Source organism: Acomys russatus, chromosome 4 (genome assembly GCF_903995435.1).
Source record: "Acomys russatus chromosome 4, mAcoRus1.1, whole genome shotgun sequence".
Taxonomy (NCBI): Eukaryota; Metazoa; Chordata; class Mammalia; order Rodentia; family Muridae; genus Acomys; species Acomys russatus.
The window spans coordinates 43,051,673-43,073,099 of record NC_067140.1 but is presented as its reverse complement, the minus strand read 5'-3'; the positions used below and the strand labels follow the sequence as shown (position 1 = coordinate 43,073,099).

The following is a 21,427-nucleotide window of genomic DNA, read 5'->3' as shown; positions in this document are numbered from 1 at the left end:
AACTAAAGAACAAGTTATATCCTTCCAGCATATAATAACAGAGAAAACATTTCCTATTTTTAAATAATCCACCAAAGCAAAACAGGAAAAACTTCAAATTCTACAGCTCATATTCAGCATTTAGGGTACATAATGTAAATGGCTGATTTCCAGAAGGGCTTGGATAGTCCCAGCACTCCAACCCTGCTACCTCAGCACACAAATTCTCCCTTTGGTTTAATGAGCCTTCACCCACATGTGCAGTTCTCCCTGGACAGCATCTCACAGTCCTGGCATCTCTTATATCTCCAGGGCTCAATTGCAACTGAAACCTCACTTTCACAGCTTCACGCACTGGTCTTTTCAGGCCCATGTGCAAGGTCTCTGTCCCTGCCACACAGTTAATGTCCTCAGCTGTGTCTATGGTCCCTCTGTCTTCCTTTTATGCCCCCAGTACTATGAGGATGATACTTACAGCACTGCCAGTTGAGTTGCTAGTTTTACTCTCATGCACCACACTTGTACCAGATTCTCTGGACTTACCCTGAGGAAACACTTCCTTAATGTCATCTTGTAACACATGAGGTTTCATATCTGTGTTACTGGTCTCTTTAACAATTACAGCCACTTTCTTAGCACTAGCCTGAACACCATTCTGCCTTATATTTCTTCTGCCAAGCAAATTAATCCATTACCTCCCAACATAACCTTATCCAAGTTCTCAGAGCACAGGCAGAACATAACAAGATTTTTTAAAAGGGTTTATTTAATTATTTTATGTATATGAGTGTTTTACATGCGTTTGTATAGGTAAATAAAGTAGGTACATGCCTGCTACCCTTAGAAATCAGAAGAAGATGTTGGATCTCCTGGGATTGGAGTTATACATGATTGTGAGTCATCATGTGGTTGGTAGGAATCAAACCCAGGTGACCTGCAGGAGTAACAAGTCCTCTTAAGTGCTAAGCCAACTGTCCAGCCAAGGCAGCCAGAGTTAAAATATCGCATAAATGGGTCCCTACAGGTCTCAGTAGAGTCATGGTTCTCTGAAACCTTTTCTTGTGGGCCTTCACTATTCATATATCTCGCAGCATCTGTATCTTCCAAACTCCCATAGGAATAAGCTCATACACTCTGCTCACACCATTCAATGCTTTTCTAGCCCAACTTCTAAAGTCTTTCATATTTCCTTTCAAAAACAATAACCAAGGTTTAAAAGCCACATGATCAGATTTAGCACTGATTTCAGCCTCTTGCTTTGACTTTTCCTTTCTCAGTATAGCACAGTAGTTGGAAACACCCAGTTTTACAACACTTGGAAAACCTGGGCCTAACATGTCTTAAGTATTCATGGATGAGTCAGTTCCTATTTCTGTACCATGTTTTTTTTTTCTATAATATTAACTGAAGGAAATAAAAGCTCAGTGTTCTTAAACCATGGTGGGAGTAGGGAAGGGAGGGGGCAGGCAGGTACTTGAAGACAGTAGTGAGCTGCTAGATGTAGGTTCTCAAAACTGAATGTGACTCCTCTCTAAGAGTATTGTATGCTCGTAACTGCTGAGGCCGTCTATCCAGCCCCTCATCGTGCTTGAGATGATAAAATACTTTGACCAACAAGCAAACAAGAGACCAGAGTAGAATAGAAAGAGCTTTTGGGTCATAGGTCCAGGTTATAGTGAATCCCAGCAGGAAAGCCACAGCAGCAGAGGCTAACGGAAGCTTGTCCTTTCACATTTATAGTCAAGAACAGAGGAACAATCGATTCATGCCAAACTCAGAGTTTTCACTCTTATATAGTCCAATACCCCAAACTCCAGAATGGTGCTGCCTACAGTGAGCTAGCCCTAGCCAATCATGGTAGTGCACACCTGTAATCCCAGCACTCAGGGAGGAAGAGGCAGGCAGATCTATATGAGTTCCAGGTCAGCCTGGTCTACAAAACAAGTTCAGGACAGCCAAAGCTACAGAGAGAAACTTTATATGGGGGTGGGAGGAGAGAGCTGGTCATTTTCAGTCAGTTAGCATAAGTAGGAAAGTCCCCTAAATACACGGCCACAGGTCACCCCTCCCCTCAGGCGAGACTTTCTACCAGGTAACTCTACACTGTGTCAAGTCAATACAAAAACAAAGCATCATAGTGGCCATAGACAGACAGACGGGCTTTAGCTATCTAGCAAAGTAGACAAGCAGAAATGAATAAATGTCTGAGAAAAAAATCTAGTCGGAATGATGTGGCAGACCACTGGAAATTTGGTATTGTGGGAGGAAAAGGAAATCCTGTTTCTTCTAAGCACAAGGCTTTATTCTACCTCTTCGACGTAAAGCGCAGCCATAGTTCTGTGTCTTCACTGTAGCCCATCAGATATTTATGGCAGCTGTCTTCCCCCTTGGGACTCTTTTCCTTCATCTTAAATATTCTGTTTTTCTCCTCACATGCTTTCAGACCCCTGCCCATCTCAGTCGCTGTGAAGAGCCTGTAGTTTGTGTAGGTTTCCGTACTCATGCTGTCACCGTCTTGTGTCCTTCTGTACAACTGAACCTAAGAATGAGATGATTTGTTCAGGCCAAATTGCATTTGGCTTTTTAGCAGTTTCATCCCATTGTCTTTGTATTTGCCCAGCATTCTGAAATTCACTAAGTAGATTAATCAAATGCCATTGGACAACTTCAAACTTCATTTCACAAAATTAATCATTTTCAGTGTGATGAATTTAATGTTTTTTTTGCTAATTCCTAAGGTGATCTTCCAGATACTATTCTTTCCTCCTTGATAGGACTGAAAAAAAAAAAATGTAGGGGACGTATAGAGGGCATGTTTCTCTCTGTGTGATCATGTTTAAAACTAGTAAATTACAGTATGTGCAGCTGACTCACAAAACAGGACAGATTTTTTTTTTATTGTTGCTGTTCTCTTCATTAATTACACAGACATTTAGTACATTTATATCCTCAGAACTACAGCTCTATACAGCGTCTTCATTGTCATAGATGCCTCTCAGCCCTATGGAGAAATTGCAGACTAGGAGTGTTGAAAACACCTTAAGAAAAGCTTCCTGAGAATTATTTTGGGGAAATTTATGCAAATTGGGTAACAGTCTTGCAAGCAGCAGCAGGATGGTCTGCACCAGTGAGCGTCCTGTGTACCTGCAGCAGGAGCAGGGAGAGGGACACTGAGGAAGAGTGCAAACAAGACCTAAAGAGCTTTGAGGCCTTGTTTTTTCTGTGTATTTTAATATGACCTCAACTTTGAAGATACTTTTATTTTTCTAATGAAATTGTTTGTTTGTTTGTTTGTTTGTTTACTGAGAGCTGGTTAAATAACAATCATACACATTTTAAAGGCAAAAGGTGAGGTTTCTTTTTCTTTTTTTAACTATACCACTCAACATGCATACATTTTGTTGGAATTTTTTCATAAATTTATTTATTCACTTTTCTGCCTGATCACAGTAACCTCCCTCCTTTGTTCCCAGTCGCACTCTTTTACCTCCCTTCCCCATTACCGCCTCTCCTTCATCTCAGAGAAGGAGAGTTTCCCCTCCTGGGTACCAGCCCACCTTGGCACATCAAATCACATCAGGACTAGGCAAATCCTCTCCTACTGAGGCCAGACAAGGCAGCCCTTCCCCCTAGCTGGGGGGGAACAGAGTCAGGCAACACAGTCAGAGATAGCCCTGCTCCAATTGTTAGGGGACCCAAGCTGCACATCTGCTACATATGTGTAAGGGGCCAAGGTCCAGCCCATGCATGCTCTTTGGTTGGGGGTTCAGTCTCTGTGAGCCCCCATGGGCCCAAGTTAGTTTACTTGTGGTGTCCTTGACCCCTCCAGCTCCCCTTTTCCTCCCATATACACAGTCACACACACATGCTCTCTCTTCCACAAGACTCCCTGAACTCCACCTACTGTTTGGCAGTGGGTCTCTGCATCTGTTTCCATCAGCTGCTGGTTGAAGCATCTCAGAAGACAGTTATGCTAGGCTCCTGTCTACAAGCATAGCAGAGTATCATTAATAGTGTCAAGGACTGGCTCTCTCCCATGGGGTGGGTCTCAAGTTGGGCCAGTCATTGGCCCATCTCTACTCCATCTTTATCCCTGTACATCTTGTAGGCAGGAGAGATTTTAGGTCAAAGATTTTGTGTATGGGTTGGTGTCTCTCTCTCTCTCTCTCTCTCTCTCTCTCTCTCTCACCTTGCTACAGAAAGTGGCAACTTCAGGTTCCATATCTCCTGTTGCTGGGCGTCTCAGGTAGGATCACTCCTATAGCCTTCCGGGAGCCTTCCCCATCCCAGAGATGCTGCCACCACCAATTACCATGCTCTCTCCCAGTTCTTGCCCCTTGCTGTCCGCACATCTGATCCACATCCCTGTTCCCCTCCCCATCCCGGTTCCCCTCCCCATCTCTGTTCCCCTCCCCATCCCTGTTCCCCTCCCCATCCCCTCTCCTCTCCTCCCCATCCCCTCTCCTCCCCTCCCCTCCCCTCGCCATCCCCTCTCCTCCCCTCCCCATCCCCTCCCCTCCCCATCCCCTCTCATCCCCATCCCCTCTCCTCCCCATCCCCTCTCCTCCCCATCCCCTCTCCTCCCCTCCCCATCCCTTCTCCTCCCCTCCCCATCCCCTCTCCTCCCCTCCCCATCCCCTCTCCTCCCCTCCCCATCCCCTGCCCTCCCCATCCCCTCTCCTCCCCTCCCCATCCCCTCCCCTCCCCATTCCCTCTATTCCCCATCCCCTCTCCTCCCCATCTCCTCTCCCACCCAGTTACCTCCTTCCATCTATTTCAGATGTTTATTTCCCCTTCTGTCAACATGCATACTTTTATTTATGTATATTTTATCTCTGCTCTTTAGTCACAATGATACACAGCCAGTAGGCCAGGTTATAAAGGATTTAGTTCTTTCTAAGAAAAAAAAGAGAAACTGCCAAAGAGATTTAAGTAGAGTAATATGATGGTCAAGTTTATATCACAGTAGTCCCCCTTATATAGTTTCACCTTTCACAAGACACCATCAGTCAAATATGGTCTAAACATATTAAATAAAAATTCCAAGAAACCCCAATTCATGCATTTTAAAACCCATGCTGTTCTAATTAGAACGGTGAAATATCATCCTGTCCTCGCCATTACATGCCTGGGACATGACTCATTCATTTAGCCAGCATAGCCACAATGTGTATGCCACCTACCCGTGCATCACTTAATAGTGACCTCAGCTATCAGAGTGACTGTCTGTCACAGTATTACACTACTTATATTCAGGTAACCCTAATTTTACTTAATAATGGTCCCCAGAGAACAAGAGTATTGAAACCTGCAATTTGAATATTCTGAAGAAAGGTTGTGAAGTGCTTCTTTCCTTTAAGAGAAGAGGTGAAGCAATAAGATATTTTAGGACAGGCTTATCCTCGTCACATGACTTTATTACAGTGTAGGTTATAATTGTTCTGTTCCACAATTAGTTATCATTGATGATCTCTCAGTGTGCCTGGCTTATTAAGTTTTATGATAGAGATGTATATATGATTCTGTGTGCACATGTGCGTGCATAGGAACTAATACCTACACCTTATACAGGCTAGGATAGTATTTGGTCTCAGGCATCCAGTGTGGTGATGGTCTTGGAATTGCTATTGAGGAAGCACTATATTAAAGAAGATGTGAGTCCATGGAAATTGCCTGTAGTTATCCAGGCGAGAGTTTTGGCCCCACGTCTAGGGGAGAAGCATGGGCATGAGAAAAGATAATTAAACTCCAGATGTACTTTGAAATTAAATTTAGCTGAATTTTCAGTATGAGGAGTCAGGTGTATTGGTAAGAAAAAGAGAGAGGAAAGATGTCAAATACAAGTCTTGACTTTGTGAAACCCAAGAGGCCTCATTTGGTAGAAGACTAGAGTGGGTTGTTGAATTCAGTTCTTGCCAAATTATAAGGATTTTTAGAACACTTAAGTCTGCGGAGTACTAATCCTCTGTCAGACATATGTTTATTGCAAATACTTGATGTCTGCAGGGTTTTTTGTTTTGTTTTTTGTGTTTTAGTTTGTAATCCAGTTTTTTTGTTGTTTTGTTTGTTTCCTTGATTTATTCTGTACTGAGGATCTCCCTAAGTACAAATCTTTATAAGATTTTCTTCCAACACTTAATCCACCTGCTGCAGGTTCTTGTGTACTAAAAAAAAAAAAAAAATAGTATCTTCAAAAACTGGTGCTGGTCTAATTAGATGTCCACTTGTAGAAAAATGCAAATAGATCCATATTTATCACCCTGCACAAAACGAGAGTCCAAGTGGATCAAAACCCTCACAATAAAACCAAACACACTAAAACTATTAGAAGAAAAAATTGAGGAAGAGCCTTGAACTCATTGGCACAGGAGACAACTTCCTGAATACAACACCAACACCCCAGGCTCTAAGATCAACAATTAATAAATGGGACAGCAACAGCATGAGACTGAAAAGCTTATAAAGCAAAAGATACTGTCAGTAGAACAAAAGGGCAGCCTACACACTGGGAAAAGATCTTCACCAACCCTACATCTGACAGAGGGCTAATATCCAAAATATATAAAGAACTCAAGAAATTAAACACCACCAAACAAAATAATCCAATTTAAAAATGAGGTACAGACCTAAACAGAATTCTCAACAGAGGAATATCAAGTGGCCAAGAAACACTTAAAGAAATGCCCAAATACCTAGTCATGAGGGAAGTGAAAATCAAAACAACTCTGAGACTCCATCTTACACCTATCTGAATGGCTAAGATCAAAAACTGAAGTGACAGCACATGCTGGTGACGATATGGAGAAAGGGGAACACTCTTTCATTGCTGTTGGGAGTGCAATCACTTTGAAAATCAATCTGGCACTTTCTCAGAAAATTGGGAACAGCTCTACCTCAAGACCCAGCTATATTATTACTTTTGGTCATAGTGGGAATACTGGGAATATTATTTAGCTGTTAAAAACAAGGATACCATCAAATTGGAAGGCAAAGGGATGGAGCTGGAAAAGCTCATCTTGAAGAAAGGAAACAGACTGGGAACCTACCATAGAGGCCCTCTGGGAGATTCCGCCCAGCAGGAGAGCTAAGCAGCTGCTGAGGCTCACAACCAAACTTTGGGCAGACTGCAGGGAGTGTTATGAAAGAGTTGGGGGACAGAAGCCCCACAAAAAGCCCAACAGAGCCAACGAACCTGAGCCTGCAGAGACTGGTGCACCACCAAGGACCATGCATCGACTGGACCTAGGCCCTCTGCCCAGAAATAACCAGTGGGCAGCTCAGGCTTCATGTGGGTCTCCTGGAAAGGGAGCAGAGGCAGCCTCTGACATGGACTTTCCTCACTTTTTACTGAATTTGTTAAGTGTTAGAAACAGTTTTTACTGTAGTTAAATTTGCTAGTAGAGTTTCCTATGCCTGAAGTGAATATAGGTAGTTTAAAATATAAATTTAGTTTTGTTTTTCTGTTTCTTTCTTATCATATTTCATAACTTGAAAATATGAAGTGATTTTGTCCGATTTTTGGAATTGTAAAAATTTTACTATAAAGTTGTACAAAATATTTCTTCTAATAATTTCAATATGTGTAGTATCTTTAATGGAATCCCCTATGCCATTTCCAGTATAGACAATTTGTGGTTCGTTGCCTTGTGTTCTTTGTTAGCCTAGTCAGGTCACTAGGATCAGGATCCTTGTTCATATCATAAAATCAGATTTTGGTGTCATTGCTTTTTATCTCTCCATTATTCTAAATTTTCTTTATTCCTTGTCTTTAAAACTTGGTCTCTCAGCTTGGTCTTTCTTTTGTTCTTAATAGCCTTCTTACAGTTTGAGTATTTTTCTGGAGTATACTTTACCTGTCCCTCCAATCTCTTCAGATGTTGTGCCTCTATGATTATTTAGCTTTAAATCTTTCCCAATTTTGTTCTTCACATATTTTTTATCCACAAGCAGTTAATTAGATATGCTTTGATTTTTATGTTTTCAGTCTTTGTGGATCATATTGCATTGAATTCTAATTTATTGCACTGTAGACTGAGGATATCAGTGAAAGTATGCTGAAGTCTCTTGAGGCTTGGTTTCTGTATTAGCATGTGGTCTGATCTATAGGCGTGCACATTCAAGTATGAGAAAACAGCACACATGCAGAGCATAATTCACTGGGAAAGGGGGATGGTACCATTCAGATTTTCTGTATTGTAATCACTTTTCTCTCTACTTGTACTGTTAGTTCCTAAAAGATACAGTAAAATCTCCAGATATAACTTATTTATTTTTATAGTGTCTATTATCCTATTGATATTTCCTTTTTCTTCACTTACTAATACATTATTTTTTGCTTTACTATTTTCATATGATGATAGTAGGTACCTTTAAGTACTGATTTAATTCAACATCTGATTATATTTATAATTATTTTGTACATAATATTTTTCTTGTAGGTTATTCAGCAAAAAGTTGAGTTGAAAATTACTTATTGTAAATAATCAATTGAAGTGACACTAAGCTCCATTATGTTATTCTAAGGATTTCTGTTAAGTTTTATTTGTTCTGTTTTGTTTTATAAAAGTTAACTAACCTAAGTTTAAATTATGAACTCTTAGGTATTTCAACACAACACGTAAAATCTCTGCATAATTTTTCAAACTTCCAGATGTTGGTTTTGCCTTATTCACCAGAGTCTCCATGAAATCCCATAGTGTATTAATTACTTTCTCTCTACTATGACAAAATGCCTGACAAAGACAACTTAAGGAAGGAAGGGTTAATATTTTGTCTCATAATTTGAGCTTATGATTCACCTAGGCAAGAAAGCATGGCTGTGAATGTGGCTCTAACTGTGGCAGTTAGGAACATGAGGCAGCTGATTTCATGGAGTCTACTGTGAGAAAGCAAAGGTGAATGCTGGTTCTCAACTCACCTCCTCCATTTTATTCAGTCTGATCCCAGTCCACAGGATGATACCCTCACACCCAGGGTGAAGCTCAGCACTTCAATTAAAACGCCCTAGAAACCTCCTTGTAGACACATCCAGAGGGATATTTTCATAGGATCCTAAGTCCAGTCCAGGTGACACTGAAGAGTAACATCACATATGGCTTACTACGTAGTTAACTACTGGACACAGTTTACTTACTTACCACTTTAGCAAGTTTTTAAAATACTTTTTAGTGATTGCAAGATATCTCTGTTATTTGGCTTTTGTGCTCAAGTTATGTATGCAAGCAGCTACCATCAAGCTAGCTCAAGCCTTCCAAGAGGTTTCTGGTTTTATTATTATTTGTCATTGATGTATAATTATTTTACATGATGCTGGAGTCCATAACGACATTGTATACAAGTCCATAATGTATTTTGAACACGCTACCCTGTATCCTTCTACTCTCTCCATTTTGCCTCTTCCGTCTCCTTCATTCCCTTAGACAGTTGCCACCTCTACTTCATGTCATATGAATATGCATGATTTTATGTGTCTATATAAATTCCAGGATCCACAAGAGAGACAAAACATAATATTTGTCTTTCTGAAAGTAGCATAATTGCTAAGTATAAACATCTCTAGGGGCATCTATTTTCCTTCAAATGGCATCATTTGGTTCTTTGTGCCTGAATAAATTGCACTGTGTTTATAGAACACATTTTTTTAAGACTTCTCCTCTGTTGTCAAACTCCCTAACTTAGATGTTGTGAATATTATTGCAGACAAACACTGATGCATTAGCTTTTCTGTGATATGTTGACTTAGAGTCCATTCGTTATGCAAAAGTAGACTGGTTGTTGAGGAATCTCTATAGTGGCTAACTAACTTATATTGCTACCAGCAGTGCATAAAGGCTCCCATTCTCCACATCCTCACCAGTACTAATCTTTGTCTCTTTGCATAATAATGGACCAATCTGGATTGAATGAGATATAATCAGTGTGCTTCATTTGCATTTCTCTGAGGGGTCTTGGTGTAGTGGTTTTTCTCATAGGTTTATTGGCCATTACTACTTCATCTTTTTTTTTTTTTTTTTTTTTTCCCTGCTGTTTCATCCTTTAAGAACTGTCTGTTCATTTCTTTTACCCATTCATTGGTGGGGTTGTTTGGTTTCTTGTTTTGTTTTTTTAGTGCTTCACTTAGATGTGTAATTGGTGGAGATTTTCTCCCAGTCTGTAGCCTGTACCAAATCTTTTTAATTTCATGAAATTTCATTTCTCAGTTGTTGATATTTCCTAAATGGCTAGAATCCTTTACAGAGTTTTTGCATATACCTCAAAAGTTTTTTTTAGTTAAGTTTACCCAAGAAATTGTGTGTGTGTGTGTGTGTGTGTTCGTGCGCGCACATGCGCGCACACCTGTGGAGGCCAGCAGTCAACAGTGGGTGTCTTATTCTAACATTTCACTTAGTGTTTTGGCACTGCTCTCTTGTGAACCCATCAGTTCAGCCAGAGGAGCTGGCAAGTCCAGGAATCGCCTGTCTCTACCTCCGTAGCTCTGGGATTATAGGCATGTGCCACCACACCCATCTATGCTAGGGATCTAAACTCAGATCTGCGTGCTTGCGCTTTTGTGTTTAGATTCATTTTGTTTGTATTTGCTAACTTTCCTTCTTATATGGCTTTTGACTTTCTGTTTTGTTTATTTTGTGTTGTTGTTTTTTGAGGCAGGGTATCACCATGTAGCTGGGGCTGGTCTGGAACTCCCTATGTAGACCAGGCTGGCCTTGAACTTATAGAGATCCACCTCCTTCTGCCTCCAGAGTGCTGGGATTAAGCACAAACATTTGTACCACCATACCCTGTCTCATTTAGCAGTTCTCTGCACTGCTGACTACTTTTCTTAGTACTGGATTGAATTCATCTTCTTCCATATATCCTTGTTGAAGTCATTGATCATTTTTACCATTTAAAATCCTCATTCAGCATTTTTCCATTTCAATATCTTTGAATCAGTAGTTAGATACTCTTTTTATCTTGAGAAACCCATTGCTTTTTCATGTTTCCTTACACTTATGTTGTGATTTCTGCACATACTGGTTTGGATATCTCTTCCAATATTGTTTGGATGCTCTTTTTACTTTCCATGGTGCAATCTGCATAACATCGGGGTGGGGGCGGGGGACGGAGATGAGACTGACAGCTGTAACAGCAACATCATTCCATGCAAAATTTAGAGACACAGTTAAAATTGATGAAATCTCATTAATACATCACTGATGACCATAAACCAAAAAATGACAAAGCTACTCAGTATATGGTATGGAATAAGTAACTATGTAGGGTATATGTATGTGGAAATGTTTAATAAATGAGGCCAAATAAACAGGGAGATAAAAGGAGCAAATGAGAAGAGAAACAATGGTTAAATGAAAGGAAGAAAAAAGAAGAAACGGCAAGAAGAACACAGAGTGGCACTGTGGGATGTCAGCTGGTGATGTCATTGTTCAGGTCTTGTTTAGACCATATTGTTAGTATTTCGTGGGTGCAGCTGTCTGCCCCATATAAAAGACACTACCTTGCAGCAAATGTCCTGATCTTCTGGCTTTTAACAAATGTTCCTCTGTTGTGATTAATTTATCAGTATGTCCTAATAATGTTTTTTTATTAGGTCTATAATTATTATTACAGCAGTATTTTCTAACCCACTAGCAATCAATCAAGACACGGACACCTGTTATATTTTCAAATAGCCTTAGTTAACCTGGGGCAGGGCAGATAATAATTCCCTAACCTACTTCTCATAATGGGGCAGGTACCCCATCCCATGCCATCTATTTCTAATCATCTCTATCAAGCTACCTCCCATCCATAAATCCCAAATACTTGCTAGTTATTATCTGGGCCAAGTCTCCATCCATGCCAGCCATGTGCTTCTCCTCCACCTTACCCATGGCGCAGACTTCTTATTCCTCTCCTCTCCTCAGATTTCTCCGCCTCCCAAGATTCTCCATCTCTCATACCCAGGGAACCTTAGCCAAGCCTATCCCATTTCCCTGCCCAGGTGTGATGGCCTTTTATTGGTCCAGCAGGTTAGGCTCTTAGGTGACGTAAAAGATGGGGCACAGAGACAACAGGCAATAATAGCATCAAAATAGACCAATTTTCAAAGTTCCTCCCTGAATTCTGTTGGTTCCCCAAGTCTCACTCATGTGAAGACCCATCTATAGGTGATGAGCACCACATGGCCACTTGTTCTCTGCATTTTGACCAGTTGTACATTTCTGCAATGGTTTCTGTCTTCTGCAGAAAGAAGCTTCTTTTTTTATGAGATGAGAGGTAAAAGCTCCATATAACTATGTACTCTTTTTAATACTTTTTTGTTCCAAAAGTGTTTAGTTAGTGACTACCCAGGGATTTAGATACAACTGATAATATTTTTTATCTCTAAATCCGTCTGAAGATTTCTTACATGTAGGATTTCACTCTGGGATGCAGCTTTTAGTTTTGGAGGGGGTTTGGGGAGGCGCAGATCTGACTCTTGTCTTTTACCACCTCAGTATGAAAAGGAAATGTTTTAATACTGTCGGGCCTATGGAAATGAAGGGGATTCTTAGGTTACAAGCCCATACCATAAAATGCTTCACATTCTGTGTACACTATCTTTCTAAATGAAGCTCTGCTGTAGTTGTTGCCAGCTTCGTATCCCTTTGCAGGGACTCTGGGTATCTGCTTTGCAGGTTCAGCACTCTAGCTGTAGGTTGTTTGACATACTGCCTTCTTGGTGACACTGCTACAAGCTCGAACTTCATGAAAATACTGCTGCTTTAGTAGTATTTTATAGATATTAGCAACAACTTTTCAGTATAGACATCCAGTTGATATTTGTTGAATAAACAGTGAACACTCTTGGTTTACACAATAAATAAAGTAATTTATATTTCTTGTCTTACTATGCTCAAGTAGCTAAAGGAAGAAAAGTACATTCTAAGTGTGGCCATGTCTCAGGAGAATAGAGATTGGCTGTGGTTACATTTGTAACAAAATCACAAAAGTATGACACATTTTGCCTTCAAAAAATAAGTAACTAAAACCCCTAAGTCTTCAATTAAGTGTTAAGAAGTCAGAAAGAGGGAAGGATAAAGGATTAATAAAAATGAAATGATCCATGATTAGGAAAGCAATCAGTACCAATTTATAAACTCTATCAAAATAAATTTTTAAATATGTTAAGCTCTGAGTTCAGAACCGGAATGTGGGCTTAGTGTTTACTGATTCCACAAATTTAATAAACTTTAATCATCAGGATATATACATTATGTACTTACTTATTAAGACATGAAAGAAATACATGAGTTTACAAGGTTTGTTGGATAATAATGACTTTTTCAGAAGTACAGTGACTGGGCTAGAAAGATGGCTCTCTAGTAAAAGTCACCTACCTTAAAGCTTGAAAACATGAATTCAGTCCCCATGCCCCCACGATGAAAGAGAGAACAGACTCCTCAAATTGTCTTCTGACCTCCACATGCAAGCCATGGCACACATACATAAATGCGCCCAAAATGAAAATAACTAAATAAATGTAATTTTAAAAATTAGGGAAGTACAGTGCCTGAGAAAATGAACTATCAAGAGATAATTTCATTGATGTTATAATCATGCATAGGACTGGCAAAATTAACTTAGCTGGTAAAGGCAATTGCTGTGAAACCCCAGCAACCTGATTCAATTCCAGAGCCCATATGAGTGTCAAGGAAAAAAGTTGACCCATAAAGGTGCCCTGACTTTCATAGATGTGCACATGTGTGCACGCATGTGTATACAGACACACAAACACACACACACACAGTAAGTGTGTGTGTGTGTGTGTGTGTACATACATGTTTACATGACCTGAGGTTCATGGGATTTCACCACAGGTAAAAGTTCTTGTCATCAAGCTTGACAACCTAGATCTAATCTCTGAGAGACTAGCATGGTGGGAGGAGAGGACAAACTCCTCCAAGTTGTCCTCTGACCTCCAGTTGCATCCTGTGTCATGTACACTTACACACACAAAATAAATAAAATTTTTAAACTTTTAAAATCTGATTGAAAGAGAGTAACGTGAGGTACATGGGTGGGGGAGGGAGGGGAAGGGGGAAAAGAATAATGCATATATAATCTAAAACAATAAAAATAATTTTTTGTTTGTTTGTTTTGTTTTTCGAGACAGGGTTTCTCTGTGTAGTCCTGGCTGTCCTGAACTCACTTTGTAGGCCAGGCTGGCCTTGAACTCACGGAAATACACCTGCTTCTGCCTCCCAAGTGCGTCACCACCTCCCAGTGCATAAAGCTAATGTTTTCAGAGTCAGTCCCTGCTCTCCACTTGACTGTGGAGAATGCCTTGTCCATTGGCTAGATCTGGATAGGGATTCCATGTTTACTGCAAGTATTGTCCTTCGTTGGTGCAGTAGTTTGAGCAGAACCCCTGGGCCCAGATCTGCCGTCATAATGTTCTTCTTGTAGGTTGCTGGGACCCTCTGGATCCTACTATTTCCCCATTCTCCCATGCTTCTCTCACTACTTCCCCCTTGGTGGGGAGGCCTGGTGGCACTCAGAGAAAGGATAAGCAGGCTACCAAGATGAGACTTGATAGCCTATGATCATATAGTGGGGAGGAGGTCCCCCTTGGTCACAGACAGGGGAAGGGGAATAGGGTGAAAACAGGAGGGAGGGAGGAATGGGAGGATACAAGGGATAGCATAACATTTGAGATGTAATCTGAATAAATTAATTAAATTAAGAATTTTTTAAAAATAAATTTTAAAAAATTTATATATTAACTGTTATGAGCATACATAGCCCTCTGATTTTCCTAACTCTGATAGATATGACTCTATCGATACATGAGGTTAAATAGTTGAATAAGGTCTTCAATCGCCTCAGAGACACACAGAATATGGCATTTAAAGTTGTTTTTGTAATCCTAATTTCTTTGACAAGTTAACTCTTGACAGCACTCTGCCGACCTCAAAGAAGATGGTGAGCATCAAAGAACCTCCTTATGGAGATGGCTTCAAATGTGGCAAACCAGCCACTGGGCAAAATGTCCTCGTTCCTGCCACAAACAGAATTGTGCCTAAAATTGGGCAGTTTAGATGCAGGCAGAGTCAACAGCCGCACTCTGCCAAGACAGGGTAAGCAAGTCCTCAATAGTTCCTGTCCTGCGAATAAGTCTGGCTGAAATATTGGGCCAGAAAGCCGAAGATGAGGTTCCAATGTTAGAGTGTTGGGTGACTGTTCAGGCAGTAAACCGTCTAAGTCAGTTTGTACATTTTGGAAGCTGCTAACCCACACTGCTGGTTTACTCAGGAATTTAAGTTTTATTCCTTCTCAAGTCTCTGAAGGGCATTGAAGACCATAGTATAGTTTTACAATCAAGTTTAGTTGGTTATAGGATAAGGTCTTTTTAGATCAAGATAAAGAAGTTAAGTTATTAGAGTTGAGATAGGATAGATATTGAATCTCATTCAGAAATTTAGACCCAACGAGACAGGAAAGACGTTTACTCCAAGCTGGACAAATACAAATAACCAAACCACTATGAACCTAACATTTATAGAACTCATGATTGTCACATGGTTCTCCTGCTGTATGCAGTTTGTTTTATACATCTGTAATAAAATAAATGTATTTTAAAAAATAAATAAAATTTAAAAAAATAAAATATAAAAAAATTACATCTTAACTGTTGTGAGCACCCGTAACCATCTGGTTGTCAGAGTGGTGCGGTAGCTGGAGAAGGGCCTTAGCAATGAGCTCTGTGCATCAGGAAAATAGTCTCCTCCCTCACATCACACACTTGTGCTGAACAGATGTGTATAACTACACCGAGATTCTAATGTAATTTTTACATATTTTACAGAAGAGGATAAATACAATATTTATTCACCTTTGCTCCTCAAGTATTTCCTGGCAGAAGGAATCGTCAGTGGGCACACTCTGTTGGTTGCGTCCGCCAAAGAGAATCCTGCCAACATTTTACAGGTATGGAATACAGTGATCCAACATACATTTTGAATACTTAATGAAAAAAATTACATAAAGGAAAACATGTACTTACAATTTATATTTAAATACCTTAAGGGGAGGTTTTGGATTTCTTGGTTTTGTTTGTTTGCTTGGTTTGTTTTGTTTTGTTTGTTTGGTTTTTTTTAGTCAGGGTGTCGTTCTAGATTCTGGCTGGCTTCAGACTCAAAGGAGTCCTCCTGCCTCAGCATCTGGAGTGCTGGGAGTATACACCTGAGTCACCCACTGGGCCTGACTGTTTTGCTGACGATTTGGTTTGGTTTGGTTTTGGTCTTACTGTGTAACTCAAGTTAGCATTGAACTTAGAATTCTCTCTCTCATCTGAGCACTGGGATTACAGGTACTCACTACCATATCAGGGTGTGCGTGTGTGTGTGTTTTAACTAAATGAGAAACATCAATATTTTAACAGAGTTTTGTTTTAAATTAGATATTTTCCTTTTAATCATAAGTAAAAGAATATTAATAAACTATTTCAAACTTAACAAAAATATTATTATTGGACCAGACATGAATTATGTTTAATAACAAAAAACAAAACAACAAAGAAACCAAAAAACTCAGTTTATATTACTTATTGAAAAGAGAAGGGGCTGGAGAGATGGCTCAGTGGTTAAGAGCGCTACCTACTCTTCCAAAGGTCCTGAGTTCAATTCCCAGCAACCACATGGTGGTTCACAACCATCTGTAATATAATATGATACCTTCTTCTGGCCTACAGGTGTACATGCAGACAGAATACTGTATACATAATAATAAATTATCTTTGCCAGGCCATGGTGGCAAACGCCTTTAATCCCAACACTCTGGAGACAGAGGCAGGTGGATCTCTCTGAGTTCAAGGCCAGCTTGGTCTACAAAGCGAGTCCAGAACAGTCAAGGCTACACAGAGAAACCCTGTCTCGAAAAACCAAAGTAAAAAAAAAAAAAAAAAGGAAACATACTCTAATCTTTAATTTCTAATTAGCTTTCTCTGTTGGAAAAAAGTCGTTTCTTTTTCATCCTAACTATCAGTATTCTCAGATTTTCCAGAGCCAAGCTTTCCTGCTCCCACAATACAAAGTAACTGTCATTTCTAAGAATTCTGCAAAAACATTGTCAGCATATTAATTTTTGCTTTTTAAATAAAAGTGTAAGAAATAAGTACCATATAGTAAAGCAAATGAATAAAAATGACTATGTATTATGGCGTTTTTAGTACTTTATGTGGCTTGGTTGATTTTTGGTTTTCTGAGAAACCTGCCTCTGTACCCAAGTGCTAGGATTAAAGATGTGCACCACCATCTGTGGCCCTGCTTTTTTATTTTATTTAACATACCCAAAAATTAGCTGGTTCCAAGTCATTAAAATATTGGGCATTTTTACTGCAAACTTTAAGCTAAAGTTTTATTCTAAACTTATATAAAGAAATATCAGTGTTCATAACAGTATTGTTATATGTACTTAGTAATGCTATGTGTATTCACTATAATAAAAGAAGAATGACAAAAGTTAGCTAAAGAGAAATATCTGTAGAGTATCTGGAGTTATATCAATAAGAGGACAAAGATAGAAATCAGAAGGTACTGAAATAATGAATACTCATTATTTGATAATCTTTTCCTTTGAGAATGCCAGAAGTGACTCTTTTTAAGTAATAAACTTTATAAGTAAATAAAGTAATAAAGTAATAAAATATATGATCCACTTGCTATATCTTTTCTTAAGGCAAGAATCCCTTTTACCTTAAAGAAAACAATTCTGACTTGTAAAATATTTAATTCCTTTTTTTTTTTTTTTTTTAACAGAACCACAATTTAAGCCATTTGAATCAAGCTCATGATCTGTATAAATTTTTCTTCTAGTATAGTCAGGGAAATTTCAAGTGAATGTCATTTGTATTGATCAGCTTTCTGTTCCTGTGACACATTACTTGAGATGATCTACCTTGAAAGTATAAAAGCTAGAGAGATCATTCAGAGCTGAAGAACACTTGTAGAAGACACAGGTTGGTTACCAGCACCCACTTCAGAAGGCTCACACCCACCTGTAACTCCAGGTCCAGGGTGTCTGACACCTCTTCCAGCCTCCTTGGGCACATCCATGGTATATAGAAACTCTTGCAGGCAAGTGTACACCATAAGTAAAGTGTGAGTGTTAAGTGGAATGGTTAGTTTTGTCTCGTGGTCCAGAGTTTTCATTCCATGATTGCTTGGCCTCATTGCTTTGGACTTGTGGCAGAGCGTCATCGGGAGACCCATGGCATCTGCTTGCCTTAAGGGTTCTGGGAAGGGAACAGAGGCCAGAGTCCTGGTTTCTCCTTTAAAGCCATTCCATGGCTCACCTGAACAGCTGACTTCTTTCCAAGAGGCTACCATCTCCTGAAGATTTTATACCACCTAGTAGTAGTACAAAAATAGCATGGTAACCAAGCCTTTAAAACATAGGCCTTTGAGGCAAACCCCAGACCTAAACTATAACATTATGTATAAGGAATTGATAGCATAAAATAATAATTTTCAATGTCAGTCAATGACAGCAACAAACTTCTACACTCAAGCATAAAAGATACTTAATCTTTGTGATGTTCAGTTTCAGAACTGACTGGGTCACACAGTGTCCAGATACTTAGTCAGACCACTAAGAACATTTGAATGAGACTAACATTGAATTTTTATGCTGAGTAAAAATGATTGTTTTATCTAATATGTTTGGATTTTATCCAGTCTGAACAAAATGAAAGGATTGATTATCTTGAACATAAGAATTTTCTGACATGACTGGATGTGAACTTGGGCCTTGTCTGTTTCCTGCCTTCTGACTGGCTGAAGGATCAGCTTGTCCTAGGTCTCCAACCTGTCAGCCTTCACACTGCGATGACTCCTTCAGTTGTCCTGACCTCAGGCTTTCATTAGAAACCTGAGTTCTCAGACCTTGAAAGCTCACTCTTTGAGCCAGTTTCTTGCAATAATCTCTTAAAATATTTACACACACATACATGTGGTATTGTAATTTAAACATCTTAAGAATCTTTGCTCTAGACAAGCGTAAGTAATTCTTCCTTTAGTTTTTTATTATTTCTATGTTTTTGAATATGTATTATTATTTTATGTGCATTAGTGTTTGCCTACATACATGTGCACTGTGTGAGGACTTGGTGTCCACAAAGATCAGGTCCTTTCGAACTGGAGTTACAGAAGGTTGTAAGCCTCTGTGTCCATGCTGGGGACCTAATTTGTGTCCTCGTTAAAAGTAGCAACTGCCTTCAACCACTGAGCCACCGCCCCAACCCTCTCCCTTTGTTATAAAGTTGTGACTGTTTTCTTTGGTTTGTACCTTTCCCCAGACTTACTGAAGTGTAATGTAGAAGTGAAAATTCTATATCTTTAAGATGTATAACATGAGATCTGTGTGTGCACCATTGTGAGATGATGACAACATCCATGCCCTACCTTAGTTGTCATTGTTAGTGTAGTGAAAACACTTTAGAGCACTTTCACCTTAAGTATGCAATGTAGTATTTTTAGCTATAATCTCTATAGCTTACTCAGAGCCAAAAGTTTTGTGTATTTTAACCAGCATCTCTCTTATTTCCCTCACTGTCTAATCACAGATAATCACTGTGTTACTTGTGAGTGTTTTGAACGTAGGAGCATTTTCTAATGATATATTAATTTCCACTTCAGACGTTTATCTGTTGCCGCTAAGCCTAATGGTTGTAAGCAGTAGTTATGCTTTTACAATGTGAAGATTTCGTACTTTATAAGTAGCCTAGCACAAGCAATTTTTATTTATATGCCAATTTTGTTTTCCATATTTAAATATTTATCAAGACAATAAAATTAAATATATGTTATTATGGTATGTAGAGAAGGAACTATCATTTAAGAAAACAAAAACATAAAATCATTTTATTGTAACAAACTCAAATAAAGCCATCCCACAGCTAGATTTTGGTCATCACTCAAACAAACACTTGCCCAGTCCTAAACTGTGTACATCCATTGAATTTCTATGACGTTAGAAGGCATGGAGCTTCACTAAGTGTTTTTACACTTCCACTGCCAATTACATTTTTATATTTTACCCACCAAAGAAAAGATTGCAAGAGTTGAACCTAAAAGAATATGGGAATAAGTGATCTTTCACGACTCATGTGTCCATTTGCCTATTTCTTTGAATAATATATTTTTTTAAAGGGCAGGTGGTTCAGCAGGGATGGGTGCTTGCACAAGCCAGTGACCTGAGTTTAATCCTGGAACCAAAAGAAAGACAGAAGGGAAAAAACCCAACCCCACAAAGTTGTCCTATGCATTCCATGCACACATCCCACACATACATCGTACACATACAGACAATTAGAATAAGTAAAATAAAAATTATTTTTATTTATTGTAATACCATTATTTGATTTTAACTATAATCACATATATATATTAGTAGTCAAACATTGTGTTAAAAATAGTATATATGTTTAACTTTGTCCTAGATAAATACAATTATTTAGTGATTCATTTTAAATTATTTCAGTTTGTGCGCTTATATTTAATATAGCCCACTGTACTTGATTTAGTATAGATTCCTGCCCTCAATAATATTTCCGAAATTTTTAGCCATCTCATTTTATATTTATGCTTCATATGAAAAAGGAGCAGAATTTGATTTTAAACAAATACCATTCTGCTTTTCTATGAAAAATACAAAAGTGTTGTTTTAATATATGCATATTTAATGTGGTCCACTTAGTATTTATGCGTGTTTTAAATATAATGAATTACAAAAGTATGAGTGCTAAACTTTTAAATTATTTACATACTTTATAATACCAATATACAAATGTAACCGGCATTAGCTACTTTGTGGGTTCTTTCTTCCACCTTCTCCACCCCTTTTCTTCCACCCTCTCAACCGCCTAACATTAGATAGAGAAAAGAAAAGGATAGAGAGGAAAGGAGGCAATGTTGTTATTGTTACACTGTTTCCAGCTGATTAAGGCTATCAAAGCTCCTTGGGGGCAAGTTTGATCTTTTGCCATCAGGATTCTTTCTTCTTTCTGTATGACAGCTTAACAAACCACAATCAACAGCAACAAACAGCCAACCAAAAATCCACCATGGGGGTTCTAGCATTTATATACCTTCTGAAAGGTTCGCAGAATGCCAAGCATCACTATCTGCAGCTGGTAAAAGTCATGCCCCTACTAGAGCATGAGGTAAATCATAGTCAGCTGCTGCAAAGCAGCCTCATATCTCCACTTTTAATCCCCACACCTGGGATTAAAACAAAAACATGTTCTTGCAACATTGCTGTATTTTCTAAAGGAACCAAAATTCTCACTACCTAGAAATATTTTAGTATCTCCCTGAGAAAACTAAACAAAATATTTATAATATAAATTGAGATGTTAAATACTGATACAGGTAGATTTTTCTAAATAATATTTTCTTAGAATTTCAGTATTATCCAACACAATTATCAT

General features: G+C 38.9%; 1 protein-coding gene across 1 annotated transcript in view; it reads left to right on the top strand.

Annotated features, from left to right (window-relative positions):
* The window catches only part of Elp4 (elongator acetyltransferase complex subunit 4), a 216,433-nt gene that overhangs the window by 15,389 nt on the left and 179,617 nt on the right, over positions 1-21,427 (top strand). The window contains exon 3 of the mRNA XM_051144289.1: positions 15,806-15,927. Within this exon, the coding sequence (XP_051000246.1) occupies positions 15,806-15,927 (122 nt within the window). The remainder of the gene's footprint in view (positions 1-15,805; positions 15,928-21,427) is intronic.